This window comes from Fusarium odoratissimum, assembly GCF_000260195.1.
Source record: "Fusarium odoratissimum NRRL 54006 unplaced genomic scaffold supercont1.37, whole genome shotgun sequence".
NCBI lineage: Eukaryota > Fungi > Ascomycota > Sordariomycetes > Hypocreales > Nectriaceae > Fusarium > Fusarium odoratissimum.
Genome location: NW_022158720.1, coordinates 1 through 27540, shown reverse-complemented (window position 1 = coordinate 27540; position 27540 = coordinate 1). Strand labels below are relative to the sequence as shown.

Here is a 27540-nt window from a genome sequence, read left to right as displayed (position 1 = left end):
ATCACCAAATTTCCACCAATGGAAGCGTTCCTGTTCTTGAATGCTATTCCGAGTCGTAAGGACTCATGGAAATAACACCTATAACTTCCCCGTTGTTCAGTAGCCAAGATAAATAGATGATAATAAATGAGAACCATTTTATGAATTCTTTCTTAGCATTAGTAGAGGAATTAATAAGACTCGTAAACAAATAAGCTGAGCTATGCATGAAAGAAGGTAAGATCAAGATTGTCGTTAATGAACTCCAAGTCTTGTGGAAGCTATGTCGTTTTCATTAGTAGAAGTCATAAATAAGCTAATTACTCTGATTGGCATACCATCGAGCTTATGAGATCGGTCATAATATCAGAACCCATATAGTTCGCATCAACTGATAGCTGATTCCCACGTGACTCGCCATCATCACTACGACTCATCAGTACGAGGTGATTCAGTGCATCTCAAGAGAATATGCTTACCAAGAGTCAGGAAATGGCTGCTCTTGTCGAATAGCTGCCTGACGTGTCTGCAACAGGGTGCAGAGTTTAATTACTCGCTCTGCTGCCTCTTTATCCGATTTTACGGATGACTCTGGCCACAGCTTAAATTTAAGTAAACCAACTGTCATACTAACGATATAATATTCGTTTAAGCCGTTGAAGGTGAGTGAAATCCGCTTTTCAAGAATTTTCAAGACCTTCTCAACATTAGCGATGAGGAATGTTGAAATCTCGGGAAATATTGTTATCGTGGACTGATCGCAACCTTGATAATTATAAATTATCATTCAACTTTTTATTAAGGGAGAGGCCAGGTTGACTCACCTTGTGATCCGTTATTGAGGTCAATTTCATGGCAGATGTCCAGTGCCGCAAGTATTAAACCCGTCCTGCAAGCTTGTTCTGGTAATGCCTCGTCGTCCAAAAGTCGTTGGTAGTAGTCAAGAATTTTCATAGACGCCTCTAATCTTGCGCGTCGACAGATGAGAGCTTTAGATGAGGAGGTAGTTTGGACTAGGAAGTGGAAATGCAGTAAAAGCATATACTGGTGCAGAACGATGCCCAGCATGCTCTTTATGTATGTGGCGGTCTGATGCTGTCGTGGATCAGCTTGAGGATTATTAAATGTTGGAATATCTCGAAATGCCTGTCTTAGCTCCTCCTCAAGTTCTAAGACCTTGTCGAAATCGGCCTCTTCGCAACATCCATTGATGAAGGCGCATATCCTTAGCCTGACAGGCAAAGAGCGATAGAGAAGTGCTTGGAAAGAAGTGTTTGTCAGTGTAGTAATTGGCATGCCGGCTAAAGAGTCTTGCACAGCCTCCTCAAGATTTTCGTCGTCGACATTAAGTGTTGGCTTGACGTTGAAGTCTCCTGTTCGGACACTTGGAGGCATTCCACGTTCTATAGATGCCTGGAGATCGAGTTCAACAATTGTTACCCATAATCGTCGACGCATCTCCCGACAGAATAACGGTATCCTGGCTGCAGAGACAACCTCGCGATGATATCCTGCTGCCATAGCCCACCGGACTAATGTCCCAGAAGAGGTCCACAAGGAACCCTCCTTAATAAAGTTTGCACGCTTAGCAATCAGCAAGAGGGAGTGGCTCACCAGGATGTCCCAGGAACGAAGAGACTGGTTCGACTGAGAACTAACCCATGCTTCTGCTGCCTCAACCCATTTAACAACGTGATCATGAGTTGTTTTGTGGCTGAATGCGTCGATGCATACTCCAGGGTGATAGCTTGCAGCAGTGGCGGCTACTAAAAGCATCTGTACAAGAAAACAGGCCGGAGTGCTGGGACGATCAGTCCAGTAACCGTTATACCTGGCGATGAATGTTGGTATATGCAGAACCCGGTGTGTTATCTCATATCGGTCAATATAAGTTTGAACCAGTACATCCATGATTGACTTTGTGGGTATTTGCTGTCTCAAAGTATTCTCTAGCGCATCGTCCTTTAAAATCGGTCGACGCCGATGTTTGTCGTTGAAAGGAGCATAAACCTCATCGCGAAGGGTGTTGATGGAAGGATATTGGGTCTTGATTTTAATGATGTATGGACGAAGATCGGTGAACTATTTCTAATAAGGGGAATGCTACCTTTTGGATAAAGTGAGAACATACCTGCTGGTAAAGGTTCAGGGGATAGCTATACCCGTAGAATTTGGTACAATTCCCCTGTCCTTCCAAGTGTGTCATATCGACTTCCCGGATGGCAGAGGTCGCATGCCTGCCGCGAATCTCTGTTGACGAATTCTCTATACAGGAAGATGCTGCCGCACCGTCGGCCCCTCCTGAAGGGCCATCGTTGAACAACCCGTCAACCGACTTAGGCCGTCCTTTGTTTCCACGGTAGGTGCAGTCATCGGCATTTCCGGCTTTTGAGCAGCGGCTGCAAGATGGGAGCTCCCTGCCGCACTTGAGTTTACGTTGATAGCACTGGATACAGGCCAGTGGGGGGCGTCTTTTCTTGACCCCTGGTTTAACCACGCGTTGCGACATGGGCAGCGGTCGGTTCATTGCAGCGGATATGAGGAACCTGAGAATTCTGAAATCATTTAGTATGGGAAATGAGAGATTAGAAATTGCCGAGCACAACATCTTATGTTCTCTCGTGTGACATCGGATGTCGGGCTCGGCATATTCGGGGGCTCGGTGATCTCTAGGCTCGGGATTTTCAACCGACTAAACTTGGAGGCTTAGTCTAACTCCTCCCTGCTTACCTCAAGATGACCGTTGTCGTGCTTATGTGATGCGTAAATCTCCAGTCAGTTTGGAGAAACTGGGGTAAAGGAGTGTTGCCCCAGATTCTACATCTGGGGTACTTACAAAGTATATAAAGTGTAAGTAGACCCTAACGCAACAATGCTTCTTACCCAAGTCAAACATTGATGATTTTATCTCATCTATTGATATCCTCAACAAACATTCATTGAAGCTACTCAAACATGTTGCCAGCTGAAGGTGATCCTCTCACAACTTCTGTCATCTCCTCCTTCGGGCCCAACAGCTCACCCAGAGCTCGGGAGATCTTGACGGGGTTGATCCGATATCTCCATGCCTTTTGTCGTGAAGTCAATCTCACCACAGAAGAGCTATACATTGCCACTGAGGCTTTGAACAGGTCTGGTCAAATGAGCAACTCTGAGAGGAACGAGACCTTGTTGATCTCAGACTGCCTTGGCGTTGAAGCGTATGTTCAAATCTTCTACGTCTCTACACTCTTTGGCACGGCCTAACTATTCTAACAGACTGGTCGATGCCCAGACACAGGGGATGTTGGAGCAAGATAACGGAACCAACTCTTGCATTCTCGGCCCATTCTACGTCGCTGATCCTCCTCGATATGAGAATGGAGATACTATTATCCAGAAGTATCTCGGGGGAGAAGTAACATACTTCCATGGTCGAATATTGGATGCTGATACCGACCAACCCGTGGCAGGTACGTTGAATTGGTCGTTCAACATCATGTCATAAACGACGCTAATAGAAACTGTAGGTGCTTCTCTGAACGTATGGGAGTGTGCAGTCAACGGGCTATATGACCAGCAGGATCCTAACCAGCCATCTGGAAACATGCGCGGCATGTTCACCTCCGATTCAGAGGGCAAATATGCTTTCTACTGTATCAAGCCGGTTCCTTACCCTGTTCCTTACGATGGCCCTGCTGGGGATATTCTCAAACTTATGGATCGCCACCCTTACCGAGCTGGTCACATCCACTTCATGGTGACCAGAGATTCTTACAACCGTCTCATTACACAGGTCTTCCCCGAGGACGACACTTATCTTGACTCTGACTCGGTGTATGCCGTCAAGTCAGATTTGCTGTTGAAGTTTAAACCTTACGGCTCTGGCTCGCTGAAGACTATGAGGGGTAACGATGTCGATGTGAAGTGGGAAGTTAACTGGGATTTCAGAATCAAGAAGCAGAAATATTAGGTAATTATCTTCTAATCTAGGCTTTAGCTATTTATTATATAGTTAATTATATTCTCTTTATTGCAATACCTCTTAATTAATAGACTTTATATACCTAAAAATAGCTAAGAAATATTTAATTACTAAGATATCCTAAATGTAAGAATGCTAGTTTATAAGGGGATAGGCTATACTTCTACTCCTATAATTTATTTAATAATATGGCTATAAGTAGTTCTCTAGCTAAGAATATTAACATAAACCTCTAAGCCAGCTTGCGGCAGTAACAGCCACTAGGAGCATTTATACACGATATTTCATCACAACGGGCCCAATCAGTCTTGTGCGACGGAAGGCCTTAAGAAGGTCTTGGCGTTAAGGCTGAATAAACAATCTGCAAGTCAGCCCCCTTTTTTCAGCTTTGCTACACAAGGCAGAAATGATGCGGAGAAATGCTCCTGTTAAGGCGGTCATAAAACCGCGCATTTCTACAGTATTCATGCTACCTCCAAGATTGCATAACTTTTAAAAGATATTAAATGGCAATGTAGAGGATGCAGACCACCCAAGATTGACTCTCTTCTCTTGCTTGGCCCACCTCACCGAATATGGCGGACCCGAACGAATCGTCGCACTTTTTACTCCAGCCATTGAATTTTGACGCATCTACATCATCTGCGCCGAGCACTGGAATGACTGGATATAATATGTGCCAAAGTGACATCTCCGATGGGAGACACGACGAAGCCACAAGAGGCTGGTACGATGAACACAGCACGGAGGCATGTACCGAGAACACCAGCCTTTTGATTCGGGAGACTGGAAAAGATGATAACGAGAGCCTACCTAAGAAGCATCAAAGAAACATTTTCCTGGTCTGGAGCCTTGAGCTGGCCCTTCTATTACTGGCAACAGGGTTGCTTGGATCCATTTTCGCTATCCTCAGCGCGTACAACACTCATGAGATGCCTGATTGGAATGGCGAGACAGGAGTTGGTATCACACTCAACGCTCTTATTGCTGTGATAGCTACCATCTTCCGCGCAATCCTAGCCTTTGTGGCCTTGGAGGTCTTGGCCCAGCTGAAATGGGACTGGATCACAAAGACATTCAGGCCCGTGGGCGATATGCAGCGCTACGGTGATGTGTCGCGGGGCGCATGGGGCTCGCTGATGCTGCTTCCAATTGTCTTTAAGCGCCAACCGCAGGCCATTGTAGCCGTGGTAGTCGTTGTTGCTTCTCTGGCCATTGGACCTGTCACTCAACAGACCATACAGCCATACTATTGCGCCCAGATTGCTCCAGAGCGGTCGGCGACAATCATTGTGGCTAACAAACTCGATAAGGGCTGTATCTACTACCAGGAGCGCCCGTCATCATGGAAGCTTCATGTCGATTAGAAGCAGCAATTCAGGATGTAGTGGTTAATCCTTCGTAGAGCTCGAATATTGACAACCTCTTCAATTGTCCTTCGGGAAATTGTACTTCTCAGACCCACCCTGACAATCCTGGGCAGCCGGACCAGGAGCAGGTTTCACACGCCAGCCTGGGTATGTGTAGTCGCTGTGAGGACATATCAAAGCTTGTACAAATCAGAACGGAATACAATTCCGAATCCGACTTGTATCAGGCCATACTGAGTATGGACGTGCCATCTAATCTCAATGAGTCGGATCGTATTGAGATTAGATCAGGTGACTCAAGCCAAAGCGCGCGGTATTTTGAGTCGAAACTTGAAAAGGTCTTTTGGTGGGCGGACAAAGCATTACCAAAAGACTTTCTCAACACTGCCCGTTGGTCAGCCGCGAATTTGACTATGCTAGCTTTCTCGCAGCAAAACCGTCAAGATGAGACTGATGGCAGTATGTTGTGTCCGCTAGTCGGTGACAGCGGCAAGGCGAAGGGTCCTGTGGCCTGGCGGCAACCAACTGGTTATATTGCAGCCACGTGCATCTTGTATCCATGCGTCAAACACTATGCTGGCACTGTACGCTCAGGGTCTCTTTCAGAAAGGGTCGTCAGGAGCACGCCGCTGCGTGTACAAATTCCCACAAACCTTGAGGACTCATACGCTGGCAGGGCAGCTAATATGGTTGCTCAACCCTTGCAGGGCGTTCAATATCCTTGTTTTGTCAACGGTACACTACACACCTCAACAAATATGACTGCGAAATCCGAGAAGTTTCCAGAAGACGCCAGACAAAGTGTTTTCATTCATCTCGAAGACTGGGAGAACCATAGCCTTCAGGAATCGATTGGCTACCGCAACGTCACTGCTCCTCACGAATGCGTCGTGACACTGAGGCACCTGTTCATCTATTCTCTTCGGCGGAGTCTCTCTGAGACCTTCAACGCGTATTACAGACCTCAAGGCTACCAGACTAACTTTGTATCCTGCTACACGGCTACCGAGGCTAGCTCATTACCTATGGCCTCTATTCTACGCCCTCGTCCTACAAGCATACAGACTATCTCAGAGTCGATGAACTCCATGTCCATGCGCATAACGACAGAGTTTAGACGTGCCGGGTTGGGCGCCTATGGCAATTCCACAGCGGTTGTTGAAGGACAAGGTTTGGAAGACAGATAATGTCTCAGGGTTGCCTGGGAATGGCTGGTGTTGCCAGCAGGACTCTCACTGATGTGCATGGTATCGATGCTTGGGCTTATCATGAGTGACCTGCTATCTAGAGGCAACGCTGTCGTATGGAAGGGTTCTATTCTGCCATTTTTGTTGAACTATAAGGTGCCTACATTAGAAAAGATGAGCTTAGAGGAGCTGGACTTGGCTGACAAGAAGTTCGAGATTAAGCTAGAAAGCTAAGGTGAAACTTTATTCAAAACTGCTTTATCTTCAACCCAGACGATGGTGACTTAGGCGGCAAATGTTTCTTTGTAGCTGTTAGTTATTGAACAAAGTCTCTCGATCAATCTTGTCCAACAACTTCCCATCAGTGAACCAAACATCCATCGCCCTGGCCATTCCCTTGACGTAAGCCCGAGGAGCATCATCTGACATAGCCTTGACAAGCAGGTCCTGCGACATTTCGTTCGTGTTATCTGCTCGGCCAGTGGCTACCACCTTCTCCTCATATCGGCGAACCGCAAGATCCAAGTCATCGGGACTCGCCTGAATTTCATGGAAAAGGTCCAGAGCGTCCAGCATAGCCAAGTTCGCACCTTCTCCAGCAAACCATGACATAACATGCAGAGAATCTCCGATCAGTGTTAATCCTGGATGGTGGTCGTAGCGTAGACCGAGGGGCATACGATACTGAGCACGGGGAGTCATGTTCGTGTCGACATTGCGAATGACATCCTGGAGACGAGGATCCCAGGTGGAGAAGAAGTTATCAATCAAATAGTCGGTCATTTTCTTCGCATCATTCCAATCGTAGGAGGGGTCCTTTGAGTGCCAGGTCTCTTCCACTCGAAGACAGGGGTAGACTCGCACGCTATCGTCCCCATTGCGTTGGATGAAAATGCCACTGCCTTCCGAAAGAAAAAAGGAGGTGCCACGGCCGATGAACTGTCCAAGTTCTTGAAATCTCTCGTCCACATCGGACACGCGGCAGTCGATGACAGTTAGACCCGAATACTCAGGCGTCCAACTTGTCAGAAGCGGTCGAACTTTGGACCAAGTTCCATCCGCTCCCACAAGAAGGTCAGTCACAACAGGCTCAGGTTGGTTATCAAAAACCAACTTAAACCTGCCGTCCTCTTGCGGAACAATCTCAGAGAGTCGATGATCCCACTTGATATTCTCCGGGTCGAGCGACTCAATAAGAATCTTGCGAAGCTTTGCACGGTCTATTTCCGGACGTCCAACCGCATCAGCAGTTGCTTTGTGTAATAACCAAGCAACGGCCTTTTTATCGCCAAAACGGTAGTCTTGATCATGATAGCGCGCGTACTTTTTGAACTGCTCCTCAAGACCAGCTTCGAACAACGCTGCTTGGCCAGACTCTGGATGAAGGTCGAGAGAACCACCTTGGAAACGAGAGCTAGTGGACTTTTCTCGCTCGAAAATGGTAAAGGGGATCGAGTGGTGCTGCAGCAGAGCTGCGAGGCTTAGACCAGATGGTCCTGCTCCAACGATGGCGATGTGCTTGGGCATGATGATAATTGTATGATGTTTTGTTTTGAAGTAGAATGTATTGGATCTGTTGGTGTTTGAAGCGTTGTATCCCACAGAAACGCAATCAAAGAGACTTATATAGATTTGATTTTTGGTCTACTATTTCGATCATCCGGCCAACCTATGCAACGTTGAACATGACATGAGGCGCTTCCTCGCGAAACTTCACCTAATGAATCACCAATTGAGCCGATTTCTCCATTTTCGGTGATATCTATGATGTGTAACACAAAACCCGGCATCCGATGATATCGGCATTTTCGGCTTCACTTCTCTCAACTCGGCCTTTTTTATCTCGGCAAATTTTATCTAACTTTGGCTCGGTTACTATGAAAATGAACATATTAAATTAAAAAGCCACAATAATCAAGCATGAGTGCTTTGAATGACATGAAAACCCGCCACCTGACTTCATCATGATGCAGAAACTCACAACACATGTTGTTATTGTCCCAGCATCATTTGCTCCACCATCACTATACTCAACACTGGTTCAAAGCCTTGTAGAATGTGGCTTTAGCACAACAGTCATCGATCTCCCTTCTGTGGGATTTCGCGACCCATTGCCAGCTGCATCTATGGAAGAAGACGCGGCGCATATCAGATCAACTACAACGAAACTAGCTGATAATGGCCATGAAATTGTCTTGTTGATGCACTCTTACGGTGGAATATGCGGTACAGAAAGTACCGTCGGAGTTTCAAGGACCGAGAGACAAGTCGTTGGGAAGCCGGGCGGTGTGGTCCATCTCGTTTATATCAGCTCCCCTGTACCTGAGATCGGAGGGTCAGTTCAAACGATGATTGGCGATAACATGCCCCATTTCATGAAACTTGAGGTAAAAGTCAACTCATTAAAGATCCAAGGTGATAGTTAACGGTTGAATAGGGAGACTATCTCATATCTGAGCCCAAAGGCTGTGCGAGCGTCAATTTCTCAGACCTTTCGAAAGCCGAAGCGTTGACGTATGCGAAACAAATGACAGCACATTCAGCGCTGAGTTTTGCCGGGCCACTTCAAAACGCAGGATACTTGAGTATCCCCGTTGCATATATAGTTTGTGAGAAGGATATTTCTGTCCCGCCTGATGTCCAGAGATCTGTCATTGATATGATATCTAAAAAGAGCGGCCGAGAGGTTATCACATTTTCTTGTGATTCTGGACACTTTCCAACTGTCAGTATCCCGGGCAAAGTAGCTTCTTTTATTAACAAGGTTGCTGCTAAAAGCCTTCGAGAGTAGTATTTATGTAGTTCTGTGAATCGATCAATTCCCGATGCTTTTCAAACGATAACCCGATGGTGTTTCCAGTGAGTAACAATGCTTAACCTCTGGTGCTGCTGTAGATCATGATGCATCTGAACTGAGACGACAGGTTCCGCATATAGCCCCAGTAACAACTATCCATATCTATGATGATGTCAAGTTTGGTCCTGAATTTCTGCATGTGCATGTGCACTCGTAGGTATGAGGTCATGTTGCTCTTTCAACATGACCGTAAACTCGGCATTTTGGCGACGAAACCAATGACCCACGATCATCTGATATTTTCCGACGTCGGATCGGCTAGGGGTTTTCAAATTCAATCTAAGAGGTGAATGTCCAGTTGTCCGGTCTGAATATGCCGTGGATATACCAGGAGTATGCCGAGAAGAATACTCCGAGATAAGCCGGTTTCCTACTAGTCTTGTCATACATCCGAGAATCTACCTCTGACATATTTCAACGTGATTTAGATTGAGTTTTGTCCAGATTATCCTGACTACTGGCTCAAGAATGAACCTAGTAGGTAAACTACACAATGGCTGACAACACTCGCGACCTGCACACACTCAGTACCCTCGCGGGCAAAACAGTGATCGTAACAGGTGGCGCAAACGGTATAGGAGCCGAGACTGTACGACTTTTCAACTCACATGGAGCGAATACAGTCATTGCCGATCTCGAACACACTCGTGCTGAAGGTGAAGCCGTCATTCGATCCTTGCAGCATCCTACCTCTGCGCTATTCATCACAGTCAACATTCTCATCTGGGATCAGATTAAGGCCCTTTTCTCCCAATGCATACAACATTTCGGCAAGATCGACATTGCTGTAGCCAATGCTGGCATAATGGAGAGTCAAAGTCTTTTCGATATTGATAACGTCGACGAGCAGGGAGAATTACGCGAATCAACAGAAGGGTTTCGCGTGATTGATGTTAACCTCAAAGGAAACATTAACAGTATGTATGCTCTTTACTCCTGATTCCCTCCATGTTTGGTCTTTCTATGGCTGACCCATTACTCTCTTGAAGCGTTGCGGCTCGCACTTCATCACATGCGACACAACAAACCAGTTTCGCCTGGTAGTTTGAGAGGGTCTGTGATTCTCGTTACTTCAACATCAGGATACTTTGGAACAACTGGCGTAGGGGCATACATCACATCCAAGCATGGGCTCACGGGCCTACTTCGAGCGTCGCTGCAAGTTGCTCGAAATTTAGGCATCGGAGTCAATGCTGTTGCTCCGTTCTTCACTCCAACGCCTACCTTCAAAGAGTTGGCTGAGAAATGGAAGAATTCAGGCCTCAAGTCGAATACCCCAGGAGACGTCGCTCAGGCTATCGCCCTTGCCTCTACGCAGAAGGAGACTGGAAAATGCTACATGGTACGTCCAGCTTTCTTCATTCGCCCGTCACTATGCTCTAACTTCGGTATAGATCGTTGGGCGCAAGTCGGTAGAAGTCGAAGATAGTAGAAACGCGCTTCTTGAGCTGTGGCTTGGACGAGAAACTACAGAGTCGTTGCGATCTGCTAGCAAACTCTTCGAGGCCAATGGCTATCCATTACCTAAAACTTGAAAGGCAAGGAGAACCTTCTAAGAGCAGTGGCTCAGAGCTTGTGTCCACCCCATATCGTAGCATAAATAACTTTAATACTTAAAGCAACTTTATTTATTTTATGTTTATATTTACAAACTGTTATATGCCAGGAATATCTGTAACATGTTTTGTTTTCCTGTCCCTGAGTTTCAGATTCAGGGTAGCTACCGAGTCGTTTTCTGGGGACAGCCGAGCTTGGCACAACCCCCACCCCAGCATGGTAACGTCAACTTGCAGACTCAGTTGTTATCCAATCGGAAGGCAAGATGGCCGAGCGGTCTAAGGCGCTGTGTTCAGGTTTGATAAGAACTAGCAACGATTCGCAGTCTCGAAAGGGGCCTGGGTTCGAATCCCAGTCTTGTCAGATTCTTTTTTGCACATCAGACGATCAAGCTACTCTGTATGTTCACGATGCGAGGTACGTGCCAGGGTCGTCATGACTTGCTGTTGTGGCTTGTATACTCATACGCAAACGGATACAGGGATGCAGGGATACAGGGCATAAGGTGGCTGTCAAGCCACTGTCAATGTCCAATTGACATTTTGTCATGCCATTAAAACTATTGCTAGTCTTGATAACAGTTAAATTGCAATGTGTCTAATCTCGATAGCTGATATTTCCTCAGCGTGGAATGTCGAATAAGACATGCACGTGCAGATGACGATAAAAACGCGCAACAACCATAATTATTGAGTTAAGCGCACACGTGCTTCAAAACAAGAATATATGGGGGCGAGTGCTTGGCGCCAATTAATTTCATTCCAACAAGCCCCTTGCAACGCGCGGCGCTTTCGGATTTAGCAGTCATACACCGGACAGGGGACTTTATCTTAGTGCCAAACCTTGTTTTCCCCCCGTAAGCCCAAGCCCAAGGCACTTGGTGCTTCATCTTTGTGTGAGAGATGCTGATGCCAAGAACCCCCCCTCGTAGAGTGGTCATCCAGCCACAATTCCATGACGAACTTGCCAAGTCTGGGTGCTACTTAAGAATCCCGGTGGCCACTTTATGTTTCCTTCCCGTTAAACATCCATCTCTTCGGTCTTCTCACCATGATCTTCTCTAGTATATCGCTCCTCTCGTTGTTATCGGGCGCACTGGCCAGCGCTGTCCCCCAAGGAGCGAATACCTGGAAAACTTTACCTTCTATCCCCATTGCTCCCCGGCAAGAACATGGTGTCGTAGCACTCTCGGAAAAGACCCTTGCAATCATCGGTGGAATCGTTCCCAATCGTGAAGCCAATGGCTACGAGACGACTGCTATGATGCAATTCTTCAATACGCGATCGAATTCATGGCGGCGATACGTCACTGAGGCGCCAGTGAAGGTTAATCATCCCAATGTCGCTGCAGTCAATGGCAAGATTTACCTTCTCGGCGGACTTTCAGATATCGACAATGGCGCTTGGCGAGCATTTCCAGACTCATGGGTCTACAATCCCGACGTCGACGAGTGGACGGAGCTCGACTCAGTCCCTGAGAGTGAAGAGCGAGGTAGTGCGGCGATTGGTGTTTATGGAAACATCATCTACATGGCTGGAGGTATGCGCACCTTGGAGCCAATTGGACCAGGCGGAGAACAAGATACCGTCGATTTTGTCTCTGCTTTCAACACCAAGACTTCACAATGGGTCGATCTTCCTTCAGCCGCAAAGAAGCTCCCCGAGGGTCGCGATCACGCAACGGCCTCCATTGTCGGAAACAAATTCTACGTTCTCGGCGGTCGTCTCCGCGGCCAGCGCAACGTAAAGGACACAGTCTTCATTCTCGATCTCGAGAACCTAGAAGCTGGCTGGACAACCAGCGAAGGCAGGATGCCTACTCCCCGCGGCGGTGCTGTTTCCGGCACAATTGGCACCAAAGTCTACGTTTTGGGCGGAGAAGGAAACACAGCTCCCGAGTCTGAGGGCATGTTTGACCAGATTGAGGCCTTTGATACAAAGACCGGGAAGTGGGAGGAGCTCGGTACTATGAAGTTGCCAAGACATGGAGGTGCGGCTGTTGCGATTAAGGGTGGCATTTACCTTCCAGGTGGAGGCATAACGGAGGGAGGTTCTCCGGTTGATACCCTGGATGTCTACTGGCCGTAGCCAGACATTCGCTGCTTTTTATACGTGTATTTCCAGCGTTTAATGATTAATGACTCTTGACAGTATTCACCCTGGTGATTTCGGGTTCCGAGTGACGTTTCTTGTACGTCGCTGTTCACGTAAGCCGCAAGCGTAAGCAGAATTGTCGATCCAGCAAAGTAAGGTTATCCTTTCTATAATGCTTAAGAGAATTGAATAACCTTCGTCTAGCATAATACGTATGACGAGGTAAGGCGCGCGATCGCTATTGGGATAATTATAGAATAGTTGATTATGCCTATATGTCTGGGTTGATAGATCTGGACTTGTTGGATTGCTATTATGATAAGATGATGAACCGAGAGACGGTATTTAGTATTGCTTAATGTTTAGCGCCTCGGTCTAGAGCTGGAAAAAAGGTCTGGTGCGCAAGCTAATCAGATATCTAAAACGACCAACGGAAATAACCTATCTGAAGATCAGGGAATTTCGCAGTCATGCCATCGACAGTACATTTAGAATACTCAGGATAAGAGAAGACCTCCTTGAATCCAGAATCCTTGTATGTCTTGTCCACCGTCTTTGAACATGGCATAGCCATCGTCGGAAGCTTACTCCACTGCTCGAAAGTGACAATGTCAGTCTCTATAACAAACTTTCCGTTCATTGCAGACAAATAAGATAGTTGCCCCTGGGTAGAGCCGATGGAACTAATGACCCTGAATAGGTAGTTACCATCGTAGTTCTTGAAAATCAGCTCTTGCATCGCTTCCAACTTTTCAAGCACCTCGCGATTTTCTTCCTTTTCGCTGACATTAAGCTCTAGCTCGATCTCGTCAAAACTCATCGAGCGCAATTTATTTTCCTCTTTGGCAGTCGAGATAGCAAAGGTGAGGTTATTGGCCAAGAATTCCTTGAATGGATCCAGCTGAGTCTTGATATCGTTTGATAGATCTTTGACACGTTTGGCCATTGGAAGAAGCTGAAAAAGATCCTTCACTGTTTTCACCTTGCCGTTCTTGAACAAAGCTACAGTGGCGGCCTCGTCGAGAAGATCTCTAGCTTGGCTGGAAGCATTTGCTTGTCGTTTAAGGAGATTGTTGAGCTTTCCACCTAGATCGGCCGGAAAGCGGAGATTCCCAAGGTAACTAGCCGCAGCGATGTTGCTGTTGGCTGGACAGAGTTAGAACACTTCTACTTTGGGATATTGAGGTTTGAAGCACCCACCTTGTTCCATAAATGACGAGACGACCGGTCCCTTACAGCTACCAAGCTTTTCGCAGCTGGCGTTGATGGATTCAACTTGAGCCTGTGCCAGGGACACATACGACATGAGGTTTGACAATGCATCCCTTTGCTCGACTGAAGTGGCGTTCATCGATGTTAAGATTCCCCAGTTGCTCAGAACACCCTTGAAACCGCCTTCAATATTGTTTCTGAAGCGGCTAAATACATATTGGACCGCCTCTATAATCTGCGTCGAGTTGCAGGAACCTTTTTCACACGATTTCATTCCTGCAATGATTTTGGCATACATAGGCACGTCCATCTGATGAAATGGTTAGCATTGAAATGTTTCAGAGCGATCTACGCACCTCGAATGCTTTGATGGGCGTCCCTTGCGCTTTGATTGAATTCATGGCGTCAGACCAGCCATTCTCTATGGTGAGACCTCCGTCCCGCAGACACTATTACTATCAGTTCGTAGGACTAGAAGAATAAGGAACAGGAAACTTGCTGTCTCTAGGCCGGGAATCTCATCAGCAACCTTTGCATTCGCCTTGGATATAACTCCCTGGGAAATGGACTTGGCTTGTGTAGTAAAACTCAGCTGTTGAAGGCGAGGGAAGCATTTACAGATAGCCTCAGAAGACTTGATGAAGTTGTCGTCTTCAGATTGACCCAGAACATTTCGCACAGTTTGGCATAGGTCAACCTGTTTGGTCACAACCTTGAGTCCTGTAGGCACCCGCTTCGTTGTTATGTCATATCCTGTTTCCGATGAGAATAACATTCCTGATAAGGTTGAGTTGGGAAGACACTTACCAGAAACACAGGCCATTACATCGCACGTTTTAGAAGGTTCCTTCTTGGTTGCACAGGGCTTTTTCTCCTTTTTCTTGGTTTTGCACTTGTTAAGCTATCGATAGCGCATGGTCAGCTGGAATGCCTGCGACTTTCTGGACCTACGTACCTTTTTCTCTGTGACTTCCTTTGTATTTACAGTAAACCCAGTTTAGGAGAACTTGAACTTGCAGGTCTCTGAGAGGGTGCTTTGTGCGCAATGTGCCAGAAGGACATATGACAGCAACTGTGCGAGGAGGATATTCATCTTCATGATGACTATTTTGAGAGATCAGGTGAATGGGTATTGATGCTGAACCAGAAGGCAAGTACAAGGAAGCAGTATCGATTTAAGTAGACTTGCCACGATCTTGCCTCGATCTTGCCTCAAAATCAATAATGCTGACCGTTACTATTTCCGGATTTCACCGCTGTGCTGCGCAGCTCTGGCCCAAACAATGGCATTTACAATAAGCATGATCTGGATTGCAAAGCCAGTCAATAAATGGAATTCATTACCAATGACTATGATCCAGGCACCTCTAGACAGGTCAGCCCTATCATGGCTTGCGCCACATACTATCAAAGCGTTCTGAACATGGTGATAGTTAGTCGGATTGGGAATGTGGCTAAAAGACTGGAATTACCGGATCAGATTAGCCAAATGCTAGTGGATATCTTTAAACATCAACTGGGATGTGTCATCTATGGATTCCAGTCTGCCAGGCAATGGCAGTGTAGATCTACTGGGGGGATCCAGGTCCGTCAGCCCGTTAAACCGGCGGACCCGAGCATAAAACTTTATTTGGTATTTTCCTGGCAATCCCCGTATCAAGCCTCAAGATAAAGATTGTGGGAATCCTAATCCTGGTAGTGAGCAGGTCCAATACACCTTCTCTGGACGTGAGAGGGCGGTCTGGAACTGCGGGATCAGAGTGTTCGAGAAATACAGGCGTGGCGGTATCCATCTCCCGGTGGTACACTATCTTCATGTCGAATAGACCTGAAAAGAATGCCGCAGATTTCTCGATATTTGAAACTCTGAGCGCAATGTAAAGGAACTTATGTCCATTGGCTAAGTCTGGCAATGACATTGTAAAGTAGCAACTAATTCTTCCTTAAATGCCTAAATAGTGATAATATAAAATTGTGTAGATAATGTAGTTTGTGTAAAATAGCTAGTTGAGAGCTTATAGGTATTGTATTGTTTTACCAAAATGTGCTCTTCCTCCTTAAAGTCAACTTTAGCCGCGACTATTTAACAGCTGCCCCAGCATATCTTAGAGCCTGCTGCAGCACCAAGATGCATAATAATGTGTGAACGGAATCGGGCTACAATTGGTTCCCTTCCGATAGCAATTGCCGAAATTGCCTCCAGTAGTATAAACGACCGATGGGTTGTTGTTGTCGCATCGAAGACCGTAACCAGAAGGCCAGCCACCATCAACATCGCAAATATCTCCGTCCTTGCGCGAGTAAGAGATCATGCCGCAGTCATTGGCGTAGATGGTTGCGTGTAGGTCACTACAGCTGGGACCGCTGCTAGGACTGCCCAGTGTACATGTCTGCCAAGTGCCAACTGCAACTTCACCATCTCTACAGCCTGTTCGGAGAGCTGAGGAAAAGGCGGCCAGGATAAGAGGGAGGAGGAGGGTTTTCGAAACGTGCATTGTGTATATCGCAGTCCTATTGACTTGTTAGCTTACGGAGTCTTGTCAAAAGGTGCGCCAATGGCTGAGTCTGTCAAGAACTTACCGAATTCGGGCGATAAGGCTAGAGACAGTTTTGCTTGGTAGTTGCTGAGAGAGTGAGGAATCTGAGTTTGGAAGACTGCCAGGCAAAGGGAGGCTTTATATAGTAGGGCTCATGCGGTTATACATACAGAAGCGCTCACCATCCAAGTAAGACCATGAAATCAGCCTATTCAGTCATCTAGACATGGCCGAAGTTCCAAAAAGTAATTTCCCAAAATTCTCAATAAAACAGCAAATGCTGACAACATTGCTTTATCTGGCGGATTGCATTTTACCGGAACATTTCACCGAGTTGCTTGGTTGAGGATTGGCTCTGCTAGGGATCACCGGAACTTCAAGAGTAAATTTGCATCAGCCACGACTTGGATCGTGGTATTGCATGAGAAATGAGCATCAGTGATTGGCCATTTGAAGTTCCAAGGTAATCTTAGATGCATCGAAATTGGCTCGTGGTGTCTTTTAAGCCCGCTTACTGACATGGCCATATTTTCAGCTCTATTGAGGGATACGACATGTACATCCCGATTGGACAAGTCAATGATACCCCGGAACGTGAAGATGAGATATATCCGTTTTTAGTTGGATACATCGGTTAATTTAGCTGGAGAATTGATACAAACGATCACGAGAGGGTGAGGATATATGCGTCGCACATACTTCTGGATACGGTCCTTACAGCCTCCTACCCCATTTCCACGATTCAACATATGTCAATACTAAAAGATGTACCGCCGAGCACAGGACTTGTCGTCGACTGAAAGATGAGCACTTTCCTCTTCTGGATGAAAGCCCGATAGTGGCTTTTAAGCTTATGTTTTGGTCGCCGCTTATTACCCAGGGGCGTAGGATAATAACTTACCTCTTGCTTACTGATCGACTCCGAGCATGTAACTGTGCAAGCCGGGTTTATTTTGACGAAAGCTTGCACTTTTTGCGATGTCTTTTATTCAGGGTGAAGTTTCCAATATGGCTATATGGATTGCTAAGTGCTGAAACGTGGGATGTAGAATATGGCTTTTACGAGAAATCACACAACCTGGACTATTATCCTCCTATTGTGTTAAACCAGAAGTATGTTTGCTAACCTTATAACTGACTTATAAGGCAAATAATTCATCTTCTAGGCTTTCATAATATCAGCTTTATCCTCTAGCAATTGGTTAGACATTGTAGTATAATATCTAAGTTGTTAGCCGGATGTGTTATTTGCAGTTGAGACTTGTGGGTGAGAGCTTATATTAGCACAAAGAACTTAGTAATACTAGTCAAGAAGCAACACACTATAGCTTGCTAAGCCAACTAGCTTACTAGGACCCCTGAAATAACATTAGCGCCCAACGACAGCACCAACTCAGTATCGAGCTACAGGAGCTCAGTTCTAGAAACAGAAAAGGATTTTTGGCATGCTTGAAATTCGTCTCTAAGAGTTGGTTTGTCTTCAACTTGATTCTCCGGATATAAATCAGGTCTCAGCATCTGACACAGCCGTATCAAAACTACACGCCTCATACTCCCATCGCGCTTCAAAGCCCAGTTTCTCATAGAACCCCCGTATAGCAACAGCATCAATTAGAATTCCCTGCATACCCCTCTCTTTCAGATTCTCCATCGCTTTGACAACAAGTGCTAATCCAACACCTTTCCCTCTTGCTGCCTCATCCACTCCAACCGCAGCAATGAGACCAGTCTTTTCTCCAGAAGGAAGGAGAGGAAGAAATGCAAAGACATCGCCGGCTGAAGATCCGAAAGAGCACATGAGAGTCCAGCCAATTTGTTTGTTGGTATCCGGGTCAATGGCGACCATTACTTCGTGATGTTGGCCTCGAGCTGCGAGGGCTTCGTAGATGCCGCCCCAGGTCTGGATGGTGTTAGCGAAATGAAGTGAATACGGCAAGTATTATCACTTACGAATAGCTCATTTTGTTTGGTCATACATTCTTCGTACAGTTCTGGCGACCAAGGAGTGAACTTGACGCTTGCCTTTGAGACACGCTCCATTACTTCCGGTGGGGCAATTTCCCCTTCTATGTCCTTGTAGAGATCACGAGTAGTTATGGTTTCAGTATAATTGCCTATTGAGTTAGGAATAGCTGAGAGTCCCAGTAATCAACGACTGACCTCTATAAGTAAGGAATTGTTTCGCCTCAAGTGAAATACTAGCTGGCACTTGGTACCAGAATCTTGGAAAGATGGACCCCATCGCTAGAGAGTTCAATTTCTGACCTGCCTTCTTGGCCGCATCTTTCAAACCCGTCTTTCCTTTCTCGAGAAGTGCATTACCGAGACCTTGACGACGGTACTCAGGTAGAACACCGATGGCTGCGACATGCCCGAGGCTTCCACTTTTAGAATAGTAGGATAGGCAAAAGCCATGCTCGTGAATCCAATGCTGACCCTTTATTCCAACCAGAAGCCCTGGGAACCGATCTTGATCGATAGGCCAGTCCGGGAAGATTGCATGCCATAGCTTCCATGCTTGTTGGATATCGTCCTCCGAGCTGGTGAGTTCCCGGATGTCGTACTGAGAGACGCCGATAGGTCCGTCCTTTTTGCTCTTCTGCTCTGCCATTTTTACTGACTGAGTCTGAGATTTACGTCGCTGACAGTTACTGGGTTTTAATGTAGAATACTGGAGGCTGATGTTGGGATGATTATTTAGGATAAGAAACAGCTCATACCACGTGAGCTGACAGCAAGGTGCGGAGTTCATGCAGGGAATACGAGAATCTATGCCAAGGAAGGAAGCTGCAGTTAAATCCTTCAAGATTTCACTTATATACAGTTTTACTAGTATGAAAATAGAATAAACTCTATAAAACATCTAGGATATATCCTCCCATTTCCCCTCCCCCCCAAACTTGAACACTCTATCTAACTCTACTAGTCAGATCTACTCACTTCTACCCCCATGGCGCGGCCCTCTACTCAACTTAGCCTCATCTTTAGCCCTCGAAATCACATCCTCCCAAATTGGCGGCTTGCATCGAAGATCCTGTCCAGCAGCCTCTGCATCAAAACCAAACTGCAACAGCGCATCTTCGCTGCACCACTCGCCCGTAGCCATGAGTCCAACTGGGATTTTGCCCTCCGTGTCTCTATCAGCAACTTCGCCAGCGTCTTTTCTACCCTCGGGAACGACATAGCCTGCTGGAACGGTTATGGCAGGAAGGCCGCAGAAGTTAGCGAGCCAGACGTATTCCATGCTTTCGAGTGTATAATTTCCGTCATTGACGCCATAAGATAACTCGGACTTTCCACCACGGATAGGTGCACCGGCACAAGCGGTAGTGGGGGTAATGATAAGCATGCCGGGGTATGTCTTCCAAAGATAGGAAAGATGCTGCATTAACATTCCTCTCAGCTTCTGAGCCAGCAAATAATCCGTTGAGGGCGTAGTCCTTCCCAGCGCAAGCAAAATCTTGTTAGCAGGCGTCAAACCCTTCGTATCATACAGCAATGTCGAAGCATCAGTCAGAACAGTAAGTGCATGCGCCATCTGACCCTCAGCAGGGAAAGGAATTTCAATCGGGACAAGAGTGTATCCGTGCTTAGCAGCCAAAGATTCAACAAGCCCACGAACCAACGACTGAACACTTGGTGTAGCGCGTGAAATCCATGCATCAAAGATACCGAGGACTTTGGTAACAGGCGGTGAAGGTTGAAGAGCCAAGGGTGGAAATTGCGTTGAAGGATGAGGTTCAGCGATGGCTTCGTACGCAGCTGCCAACGACTGCATATCAACAGCCAAAGGCCCTTGAACAGCACATGTCGGTGAGTGATTCGCACCAGGCCAAGAAGCAAGTCTGTTATGCGTAGGCTTCAACCCAAACACCGAGCAAAACGATCCAGGAATTCGAATACTGCCACCGCCATCACTACCCAAAGCGAGAGGAATAAGTCCAGAACTGACAGCGTATGCAGGACCAGATGAGCTTCCGCCGGTATAATAGCCTGAATTGAATGGATTACGCGGCGTTCCTTGATTGGGGTTGTTGCCGGTCGTATCTGATAAGATCAGTCGATGTGAAAGAATAAGAATAAGAATACGGGACTTACCTAGTCCGAACTCGTGCATGGCGAGTTTGCCGATGATGACAACGCCTGCTTCTTCGAGCTTTCGTACGATCCAGCTTGTAGTCGATTCTCCGTCTTTAGGAGTCTCGGTGTAATCTCTTGGAGAGCCTAGGGTTGTTGAGTAGCCGTCTAAATCATAATCGTCTTTGATAGCAGAGGGAACGCCATCGAGGGGACCGAGGGGTTGCTTGTTTTTATAGCGTTCGGTTGAAGCTTCAGCGGCTCTCATGATACGTTCAATGTTGAGCTCCCTCCAAGCTTGGGCGTGTCGGCCAGGTGTTGGGCCATCGGTTTCAACCAAAGGCAGAATCGCCTTGGCAACATCAACCGGGGTAAGCTCCCCAGAAAGATACAGTGCTCGATAATCAGCTGCCGAGTAGAATTTCGACGGGTTTAATGTCTGAGAAGCATTTGCCTGTTGTAAAGCCGAAATCTGAACTCTCTCACCGCGTTCTTTAGCCTCAGCTTCAGAAAGCGCGATCGGCACGACAGTTGGATCGTAGCGAGGTTCGCAATGCTCAAGATAAGTCCGGATCTTCCGGAGCGAAGCGAAACCCGCATTAGCCCAGGCGGTCTCACGAATAAACCGAATCCATTCCATCCTACACCATTAGCAACTCATAGCTTCTCATGCCATTAATAAAAAAAAACTTACAGAAATGCAGCAGCAACGAGAAAAGGTCCTCTCAAGACCGGATTCCTATTCCGCTCAATAGCATATGGCACATGAGGTCTGAGATAAGCAAAAAAAACGTCAGCACATGATTCGCCCATCACGCAGCGTATGCTTACCCCTCCTGAGGCTCAGGATAGTTGAAGAACCGCCTCTCATTACTGAAATTGCTCATATTGAAGAATGATGACGATGATAAACTGAAAAGGTTTGAAGTTCATGCAGAAATCGGGGAATTTAAACTCTCGGATAAGGCGGCCACCGCGGAGACCGATTTAGCGGTGTTAGTCATGGATCTACGTACTTCGGAATCTCGGGACGCATGATCTTATCTGCATTGAGGATACGACTGACGAATTACATGCCGAGGATTGTATCAGAGGCTTAAAGCAAGCTTTGCTATTGAAACGTATGGCTTAATACAGGCAGCCACCAGCGTATATCCATACAACCACTTAATTATTGAAGACTTTATCGTTGATGGCAACGACCAGAGCTGCATAATCCTGATTATCCAAGTAATCGATGTATACAACATTGGGAAACGACTTATCACTGACTTCAGGCAGAAGTCGCGTGAAGAGCTCCTTGTTGCAGGTATAAGCCAGCTTCTTAATCGGCTTTAGAGACCTTGGCGCCACCTTGACGAAAGTGACGACATCGCCATCCCATTGAGGCGCCTGCTGGGTCAGCGTCCAAGAAAGAAGGAAAAGACGCTTGTCCTTGGCGGACATGTGACCCTTCATCTTCTCAATCTGGTCATTAACCATGACGACAGCATCGTCTTTGTTGGAATACTCGTTGCGAACGTTCATCGCTTCGTACTTGTAGAATCCCTTGTGCGCATAGTCGCCAATGTCGAGATCCCACTGCTCCATGACGCAAACGACAGCTGCCTTGCCGTTACCGATAAAATCGTCAAGCTTGAGTTGAGTGAGATTCTTGGCCTTGTTCTTGTCCTCGACGATGAACAGGTGGTTCAATTTGAGAAGCTCTTTCATGAGATTATGCCATTCCTGCTTGGTGAACTCTCGCCATTCGTCGGTATCGGTTTGAAGAGAGTGCGAGAAGTTCAGGATGATGAGTTCGCCGTTCTTCTTCGTAAATTCGTTGACGGCAGAAATGATGTCAGAAATCGATTCGCCTCGACCTCCAACCTTGCCGGTATAGTGACCGGTCCACAAATGGCCACCCGAGTACTGAGGTCGAAGATCAAAGTATCGAGCGCCATGCGCAAGCTGTCCCAGAACAGAGACAGACTGGCATAGAACGTAGGGGTCAATGACGCCGCCTGGGACATCGCAGTGAGACACAGTCGACATGCCCGAGTCGTGAGTGCCCAACATGCAAATCTGCGACAAAGGACGATGGCCAAGGGTGTTTCTGTTCTTCTGCATCCAATCCGTAGGTGGGTTTGAAGAATGAAAGTTCCCCTGTTTTCCAGAGAGAACGAACGTGACGCATTCGTCGTGCTGCCATCCCAGTTCGATCTTTGAGCCGCGAGGGTTGTTCAGCGCCTCCAAGCCGTCAAGCTGAATCCAGATGTTGGCGGGTTTATCGCGAACATGAATCGAAAAGCTCGCATTGGCACCCTCCAAGCTGTAGGTGACCGATCCACTCGTATCCCCACGCTTCTTAAGAACTCCATGGTCAAACTCCACATACGTGCTGGGAACCTTGCCTAGAATATGGTCAGAGATCAATTTATCTCTCAAATACACTCAAACTTACCTGCATCAATGGACTCCGGGAAGTCCCAGGCCTCCATCTGATAGCTATTCTGCTGGCTCCGCTTCCATTTGTACGGCGTACCGTTGACAAGGTTAATATAGCCGCCTTCACCCATTTTATCTGTAGATTTCGATGGCAATAGATGGTTTGAAGATGTCTAGGGGTGATCAAAGCGGAGTAATCTGACTATTTGTAGTTATGCCTCAACATTTTCTGGGTCTAGACCCTTGTTGTTTCAGCTCGCTAGTGCCCAGCTGAAAACGTCTTGGCATTCCCAGAGGCCACCTTTTCCACTGAAGATCTTGGGACTCAGCCACCAGCAAGCTACGCTCCAAGCTTCTATTCGCGGGGGGGGATCTGGGGGCGTCAATGGCGTCACCAAGATGCGCTGAGAAGAGGAGATTGCCAAGGCAAATATCCTCCGAGAAACTTCTACTCTGCGGTTTGCTGTCTATATTCTGTATTCTCTGTCGCTGAAATGTCAGTTAAGATGGCGTACTAGGAAACTACAAAATGTCGGGGTATAGGGTAGTGAACTGTCATTTGATTTGTAAAGAAATTCGTCACTTTTTACTCTGTACGTGGTCTCGATTAACCCAGATGCAATTCGCGACGAGTATGTCATTGTGGACGAGATCCATATAATCTTTATACTTCTACCCCAGTTCATCGCCATAATCTTCCTGGCATATTGCCAATCATCATCACTTTCTCATTTTCTAGATTGCTTGTGACCTTGAAGATAACACTCAAGAACGAAAAGTAGTAAAACAAGTCGCTCATTTAACCAGGTGTTTCCCAGCGGCGACCGGTTATTGTTGACCCCCTTTTGTCTTATTTTCGATCCCCTGTCACATCTGGCTATCCCACGCACAGAACAACAAATTTCCCAAGTGGAGCCTCGTTCCGGCATCCTCTTAAAACTTCCCATCCCCTGTTATCCCGTCAAGACTATTGAATGTGGCGTCGATTAGCTAAAGTTATCACCAATAATAGCCGTCATGGACCAGATTCGATCCAGGAACTATTGGGTCTAGAAAGACTACTATTTACTCAAGACCAAGCTCATCCCCACGCCAAGACATGTCCTTCTCTGCTCTGTCTCATCAAGCTGTCTGTCTCTCGTTAACATTCGCTCAGCTATCACAATGCGTGTCTTATCTTTTGCCCTAGCCCTTTTTGCGGCTGATATGGTTGTTGAAGCTGGAGTTTGCAAGCCCGCTCGTGAGTACCTTGGCACATGTAGGAGGACTCTTGAATACTGACAGATTGCTTTAGGCACAACTACGGCCGCGACTTCAATTGTTGAATCAACTACCGCCACCGCTCCCGCTACCTCTGAGACCTCTGTCATTGAGTCGTTGACCTCTGCGACTGAGACCTTGAGCACCGACTCAACCGAGATCTTGACGGCTTCCACCACTGAGGCTGCTTCGACCACCACTGAGGTTGCTTCGACCACCACTGAGGAAGCTTCCACTACAACCACTGCAGGCCCATCTTACACACCCGGCTCCATCGTTGGCACCGGACCCGTCGCTGGCCTCACCCTCCACGGCACCGACTCGCGATTCATCCCGCTGTCTTTCACACCATCCGACTCGACCCAAACCCTGATCTTCACCCTCGCTGCCAACGGCCAGCTCGCAACAGGCAACAACAACAACTACCTATGCCTGAACTACAAGCCTTCAGGTGTTCTCGGACCGCTCGTCCTGTGCCTCTTTGATAACTTCTCGAACGCTCCCTTGAAGTGCACGCGGGCGGCCAGCGGCACCCTTTCTTGCACTGCGCCGAACGGATCATGCGACGCGAGTGGAGCTTGCAGGCGACCTAACAATGCAGTCCCATTCTCTCAGTTGTATGTGGATGGTTCTCAGAACGGCTATTTTGGTCCCTCCGATGGGAACTTTGGGTCGGATTACACCGCTATTGACGTGATCCTTGCTGAATGAACATGGGGCTAAGGCTATGGCGATATGGAGACGGAAATCGAGAGTCTCTTCTTAATTTCTACTACTTTCTGGAGAAACGAAAAATTATTCTTCTACATGTAGAAACTGAATATCTTTCAATTCTTTGTACTGCACAGCTCTCCATTTCCGACTATCCGAAAAGACGAAATTGTAAATCAAACGGTGAAAAACAGCGCACCGTCTACTCAATCTCTCAATCTTAACTTTGGAATTGTTCCCAACTGTTTCGTGAGAAAAGATAAAAAGACCCACTAGATAGAAGGGACCCATTGGCATTGCGCTCAGAGATGACGAGTTTAGACAACCCAGCATCATTGCAAATTTGGTTTATATAGGCTCCTAAGACGCATTAGAATGCAGACAAATATGGCAAGATTGAAAACACTCACTCGAAGCTGGCTAATTCTGTGTTTTCTCTCTCATCTCCGGTATCAAAGCAGCAATCTGATCGCTCGTGGTAGTCTCTGCGGAGGACCCGGGGGTTCGTGCTACAAGTAAGAAATCATGCAGCAGACATATCGCCTTTGGCAAAGACAGGAATTCATCGTCATCGTCTTCATACTCTTCTTTCTCATCCTCGCTGACCTTGAAGTACTTCTCCACTGAGCGCCGCGCAAAATTGCGATAGTCTTGAAAGAGATATTCTTGGTTAGGATCAAGGGATTGCCCAGATGGGGCTAACATCTGCATTTCTGTACGGTGGGCAAACATGCAACTATGAGTATGTGTTAACATTGGGATCCTGAAAGATGTCTTTCTAACTTACCTCGCTGCTAAACACGCAGATGCTCCTAGAAATGGGTAGCATTCAAATTCATCAGTACCAACAAGTCTTACTCCGTCAAATTGACAATAGACTTAATCTTTTCTTGATCTACGGGGCCCTTGTCAAAGCCATCAAAAGCCATCCCGAGTTCAACAGCCGTATCCCTCTCTGGGGCAGCATTTACGATATCGTAGTAATTCTTAATCCGTTGCGCGATGGTATAGTTGACAACTTCGTGGAAGGCGTGCGACCAGAACATACGCGCGCCGCTGTCTATACTGGGATTCAGGCCAACCTAGGACGTCTCAACGGACCAGGTGTGGTACGCGTGATCCAGGGAAGTAGTGCTGCCTGCATTCAGTGCTTCATAAAGGCCGGCGAGTTGGCTGATGTACACCTGCTCAACATCAATGCGACCAGCAGATGCATGCTATCCAAAGCGGCCAAAGTATTCAGGGAGGGTGATGTTTGAGAACATGGTTTTGAGCAAGGTTTGCTTACTTATTATTTATATCTTATTAAAAAAATGACTTATATATTCAATAAGAGAAAAAGAGATAATAAATAAATAAATAAGTAAATAAATAAATTTTAGCCTGTTTTTCTAATTTACTTATTCCCACAGCCAGATTTCTTTCTCGCAGTGGCCGCATTCATATACAAGAATTATTCCTTTCAAGAACATTGGTGGGGATCGGGTATAGGTGAAAGTAGCTAGATGTGTCTTTGGAAGACAGTAAAAACAGGCAACAGCCGGAATTAGAGCTTGCGCAGGAAATCCTTCTGTACGGGCGTCTTGCCGAAGAGGGCCATCCATACCCGCACGGGTACCCGTGCAAATAAGGCTGCACGGATACCCGTGCAAATAAGGGAATTTGCTGACAAATGCCTCAAAACGGTATAGTACAGGCAGTAGTTTAGCCGACATTTATCCGGTTAATATAAATTATAAGTTTAATTTAAGGAACTTTATATAAAAAGCTTATAAATAAAATAGGAAAAAATTCTTATAATATATATTATATTTTCTATTATAATACAGAATTTTTAAAATATTTTTATATTAATTATAAAGTATATAATTAATATTTTAAATTTAATAAGCTTTAATTTACTTTTTAAAGCTTAATATATATTAAGAAAATAAAAAGTAAAACCTTATATTATGAAATTAATATACTTATAATTATTTAAATTTTTATTATATTATTAAGACTTATTATAGCTTTTAGATCTTAAGTTTTATTTCTAAATTTAATATCTTTAATATCTTATTAAATAATATATATTAAAAAATATAAATTATATAGAAAAATTCCTTAAAAAATCTAATATATCCTATATATTAGTATTATTTTATATCTATCTTATTTAGAGAGATATTAGTCTTTAAAGTTATCTTATATTAGTAAATTGTTATGACCCCAGCGGTTATTGTTACGACCCTAGCGGTTACGTCACGTGTACCCCACAAAAACTCATGCAAGGCATCAACCCCTCAACGGTTACGGGCCAATCAGA

The 27540-nt window shown here is 46.2% G+C and overlaps 13 protein-coding genes and 1 non-coding gene across 15 annotated transcripts; 7 read left to right on the top strand and 7 right to left on the bottom strand.

The window, feature by feature from the left end:
- Window positions 1-200: 200 nt before the first annotated feature.
- FOIG_13897 (uncharacterized protein) lies at window positions 201-2506 on the bottom strand (the record flags this gene model as incomplete). Its single annotated transcript, XM_031215071.1, has 5 exons — window positions 201-260; window positions 318-405; window positions 459-744; window positions 804-2061; window positions 2111-2506. The coding sequence occupies 5 exons, from the start codon at window positions 2504-2506 to the stop codon at window positions 201-203; spliced, it is 2088 nt and encodes a 695-aa protein (XP_031055097.1).
- A 428-nt stretch (window positions 2507-2934) lies between these two features.
- FOIG_13896 (uncharacterized protein) lies at window positions 2935-3931 on the top strand (the record flags this gene model as incomplete). Its single annotated transcript, XM_031215070.1, has 3 exons — window positions 2935-3179; window positions 3238-3431; window positions 3489-3931. The coding sequence occupies 3 exons, from the start codon at window positions 2935-2937 to the stop codon at window positions 3929-3931; spliced, it is 882 nt and encodes a 293-aa protein (XP_031055096.1).
- A 587-nt stretch (window positions 3932-4518) lies between these two features.
- Window positions 4519-6500, top strand: FOIG_13895 (uncharacterized protein; the record flags this gene model as incomplete). Its single annotated transcript, XM_031215069.1, has 2 exons — window positions 4519-5301; window positions 5349-6500. 2 exons carry the CDS (start codon window positions 4519-4521, stop codon window positions 6498-6500), a joined length of 1935 nt encoding a protein of 644 aa, XP_031055095.1.
- A 312-nt stretch (window positions 6501-6812) lies between these two features.
- Window positions 6813-8027, bottom strand: FOIG_13894 (uncharacterized protein; the record flags this gene model as incomplete). The annotated part of the gene is made up of 1 exon (XM_031215068.1): window positions 6813-8027. One exon carries the CDS (start codon window positions 8025-8027, stop codon window positions 6813-6815), a length of 1215 nt encoding a protein of 404 aa, XP_031055094.1.
- Window positions 8028-8464: 437 nt separating this feature from the next.
- FOIG_13893 (uncharacterized protein) lies at window positions 8465-9291 on the top strand (the record flags this gene model as incomplete). Its single annotated transcript, XM_031215067.1, has 2 exons — window positions 8465-8887; window positions 8938-9291. 2 exons carry the CDS (start codon window positions 8465-8467, stop codon window positions 9289-9291), a joined length of 777 nt encoding a protein of 258 aa, XP_031055093.1.
- A 559-nt stretch (window positions 9292-9850) lies between these two features.
- FOIG_13892 (uncharacterized protein) lies at window positions 9851-10892 on the top strand (the record flags this gene model as incomplete). Its single annotated transcript, XM_031215066.1, has 3 exons — window positions 9851-10274; window positions 10347-10699; window positions 10752-10892. 3 exons carry the CDS (start codon window positions 9851-9853, stop codon window positions 10890-10892), a joined length of 918 nt encoding a protein of 305 aa, XP_031055092.1.
- Window positions 10893-11173: 281 nt separating this feature from the next.
- Window positions 11174-11277, top strand: FOIG_13891. Its single transcript has one exon. It is a non-coding gene; the product is annotated as a tRNA-Leu (tRNA).
- Window positions 11278-11826: 549 nt separating this feature from the next.
- FOIG_13890 (uncharacterized protein) lies at window positions 11827-13077 on the top strand. Its single transcript, XM_031215065.1, has one exon. The coding sequence runs from the start codon at window positions 11965-11967 to the stop codon at window positions 13000-13002; it is 1038 nt and encodes a 345-aa protein (XP_031055091.1). The 5' UTR covers window positions 11827-11964; the 3' UTR covers window positions 13003-13077.
- Window positions 13078-13426: 349 nt separating this feature from the next.
- FOIG_13889 (uncharacterized protein) lies at window positions 13427-15043 on the bottom strand (the record flags this gene model as incomplete). The annotated part of the gene is made up of 4 exons (XM_031215064.1): window positions 13427-14154; window positions 14209-14530; window positions 14654-14973; window positions 15028-15043. The coding sequence occupies 4 exons, from the start codon at window positions 15041-15043 to the stop codon at window positions 13427-13429; spliced, it is 1386 nt and encodes a 461-aa protein (XP_031055090.1).
- A 2908-nt stretch (window positions 15044-17951) lies between these two features.
- Window positions 17952-19504, bottom strand: FOIG_13888 (uncharacterized protein). The gene is made up of 3 exons (XM_031215063.1): window positions 18918-19504; window positions 18708-18871; window positions 17952-18657 (listed from the first exon to the last, which is right to left on the bottom strand). Exons 1-3 carry the CDS (start codon window positions 19366-19368, stop codon window positions 18262-18264), a joined length of 1011 nt encoding a protein of 336 aa, XP_031055089.1. The 5' UTR covers window positions 19369-19504; the 3' UTR covers window positions 17952-18261.
- Window positions 19505-19544: 40 nt separating this feature from the next.
- FOIG_13887 (uncharacterized protein) lies at window positions 19545-21819 on the bottom strand. Of its 2 annotated transcripts, XM_031215061.1 has the most exons (4): window positions 21666-21819; window positions 21529-21606; window positions 20856-21475; window positions 19545-20804 (listed from the first exon to the last, which is right to left on the bottom strand). In XM_031215061.1, the coding sequence occupies exons 1-4, from the start codon at window positions 21719-21721 to the stop codon at window positions 19690-19692; spliced, it is 1869 nt and encodes a 622-aa protein (XP_031055087.1). In that variant the 5' UTR covers window positions 21722-21819; the 3' UTR covers window positions 19545-19689. The 2 variants fall into 2 exon arrangements, with proteins under 2 accessions (XP_031055087.1, XP_031055088.1); XM_031215062.1 differs by having other exon boundaries at window positions 20856-21606.
- An 8-nt stretch (window positions 21820-21827) lies between these two features.
- FOIG_13886 (uncharacterized protein) lies at window positions 21828-23392 on the bottom strand (the record flags this gene model as incomplete). Its single annotated transcript, XM_031215060.1, has 2 exons — window positions 21828-23227; window positions 23278-23392. The coding sequence occupies 2 exons, from the start codon at window positions 23390-23392 to the stop codon at window positions 22002-22004; spliced, it is 1341 nt and encodes a 446-aa protein (XP_031055086.1). The 3' UTR covers window positions 21828-22001.
- Window positions 23393-24425: 1033 nt separating this feature from the next.
- On the top strand, window positions 24426-25232 carry FOIG_13885 (uncharacterized protein; the record flags this gene model as incomplete). The annotated part of the gene is made up of 2 exons (XM_031215059.1): window positions 24426-24501; window positions 24556-25232. 2 exons carry the CDS (start codon window positions 24426-24428, stop codon window positions 25230-25232), a joined length of 753 nt encoding a protein of 250 aa, XP_031055085.1.
- A 420-nt stretch (window positions 25233-25652) lies between these two features.
- On the bottom strand, window positions 25653-26278 carry FOIG_13884 (uncharacterized protein; the record flags this gene model as incomplete). The annotated part of the gene is made up of 2 exons (XM_031215058.1): window positions 25653-25968; window positions 26091-26278. The coding sequence occupies 2 exons, from the start codon at window positions 26276-26278 to the stop codon at window positions 25653-25655; spliced, it is 504 nt and encodes a 167-aa protein (XP_031055084.1).
- Window positions 26279-27540: the final 1262 nt, after the last annotated feature.

Excerpts from the sequence above, each read along its gene's own strand:
- FOIG_13890 (XM_031215065.1), top strand. The coding sequence starts at position 11,965 with ATGATCTTCTCTAGTATATCGCTCCTCTCGTTGTTATCGGGCGCACTG.
- FOIG_13888 (XM_031215063.1), bottom strand. The coding sequence starts at position 19,368 with ATGGCAGAGCAGAAGAGCAAAAAGGACGGACCTATCGGCGTCTCTCAG. Across the intron at positions 18,872-18,917 it reads ACAATTCCTTACTTATAGAG|GCAATTATACTGAAACCATA; the intron begins GTCAGTCGTTGA and ends CTAACTCAATAG. Across the intron at positions 18,658-18,707 it reads CCAAACAAAATGAGCTATTC|ACCTGGGGCGGCATCTACGA; the intron begins GTAAGTGATAAT and ends AACACCATCCAG.
- FOIG_13887 (XM_031215061.1), bottom strand. The coding sequence starts at position 21,721 with ATGAGCAATTTCAGTAATGAGAGGCGGTTCTTCAACTATCCTGAGCCT. Across the intron at positions 21,607-21,665 it reads TATCCTGAGCCTCAGGAGGG|ACCTCATGTGCCATATGCTA; the intron begins GTAAGCATACGC and ends TGCTTATCTCAG. Across the intron at positions 20,805-20,855 it reads CATGCACGAGTTCGGACTAG|ATACGACCGGCAACAACCCC; the intron begins GTAAGTCCCGTA and ends TGATCTTATCAG.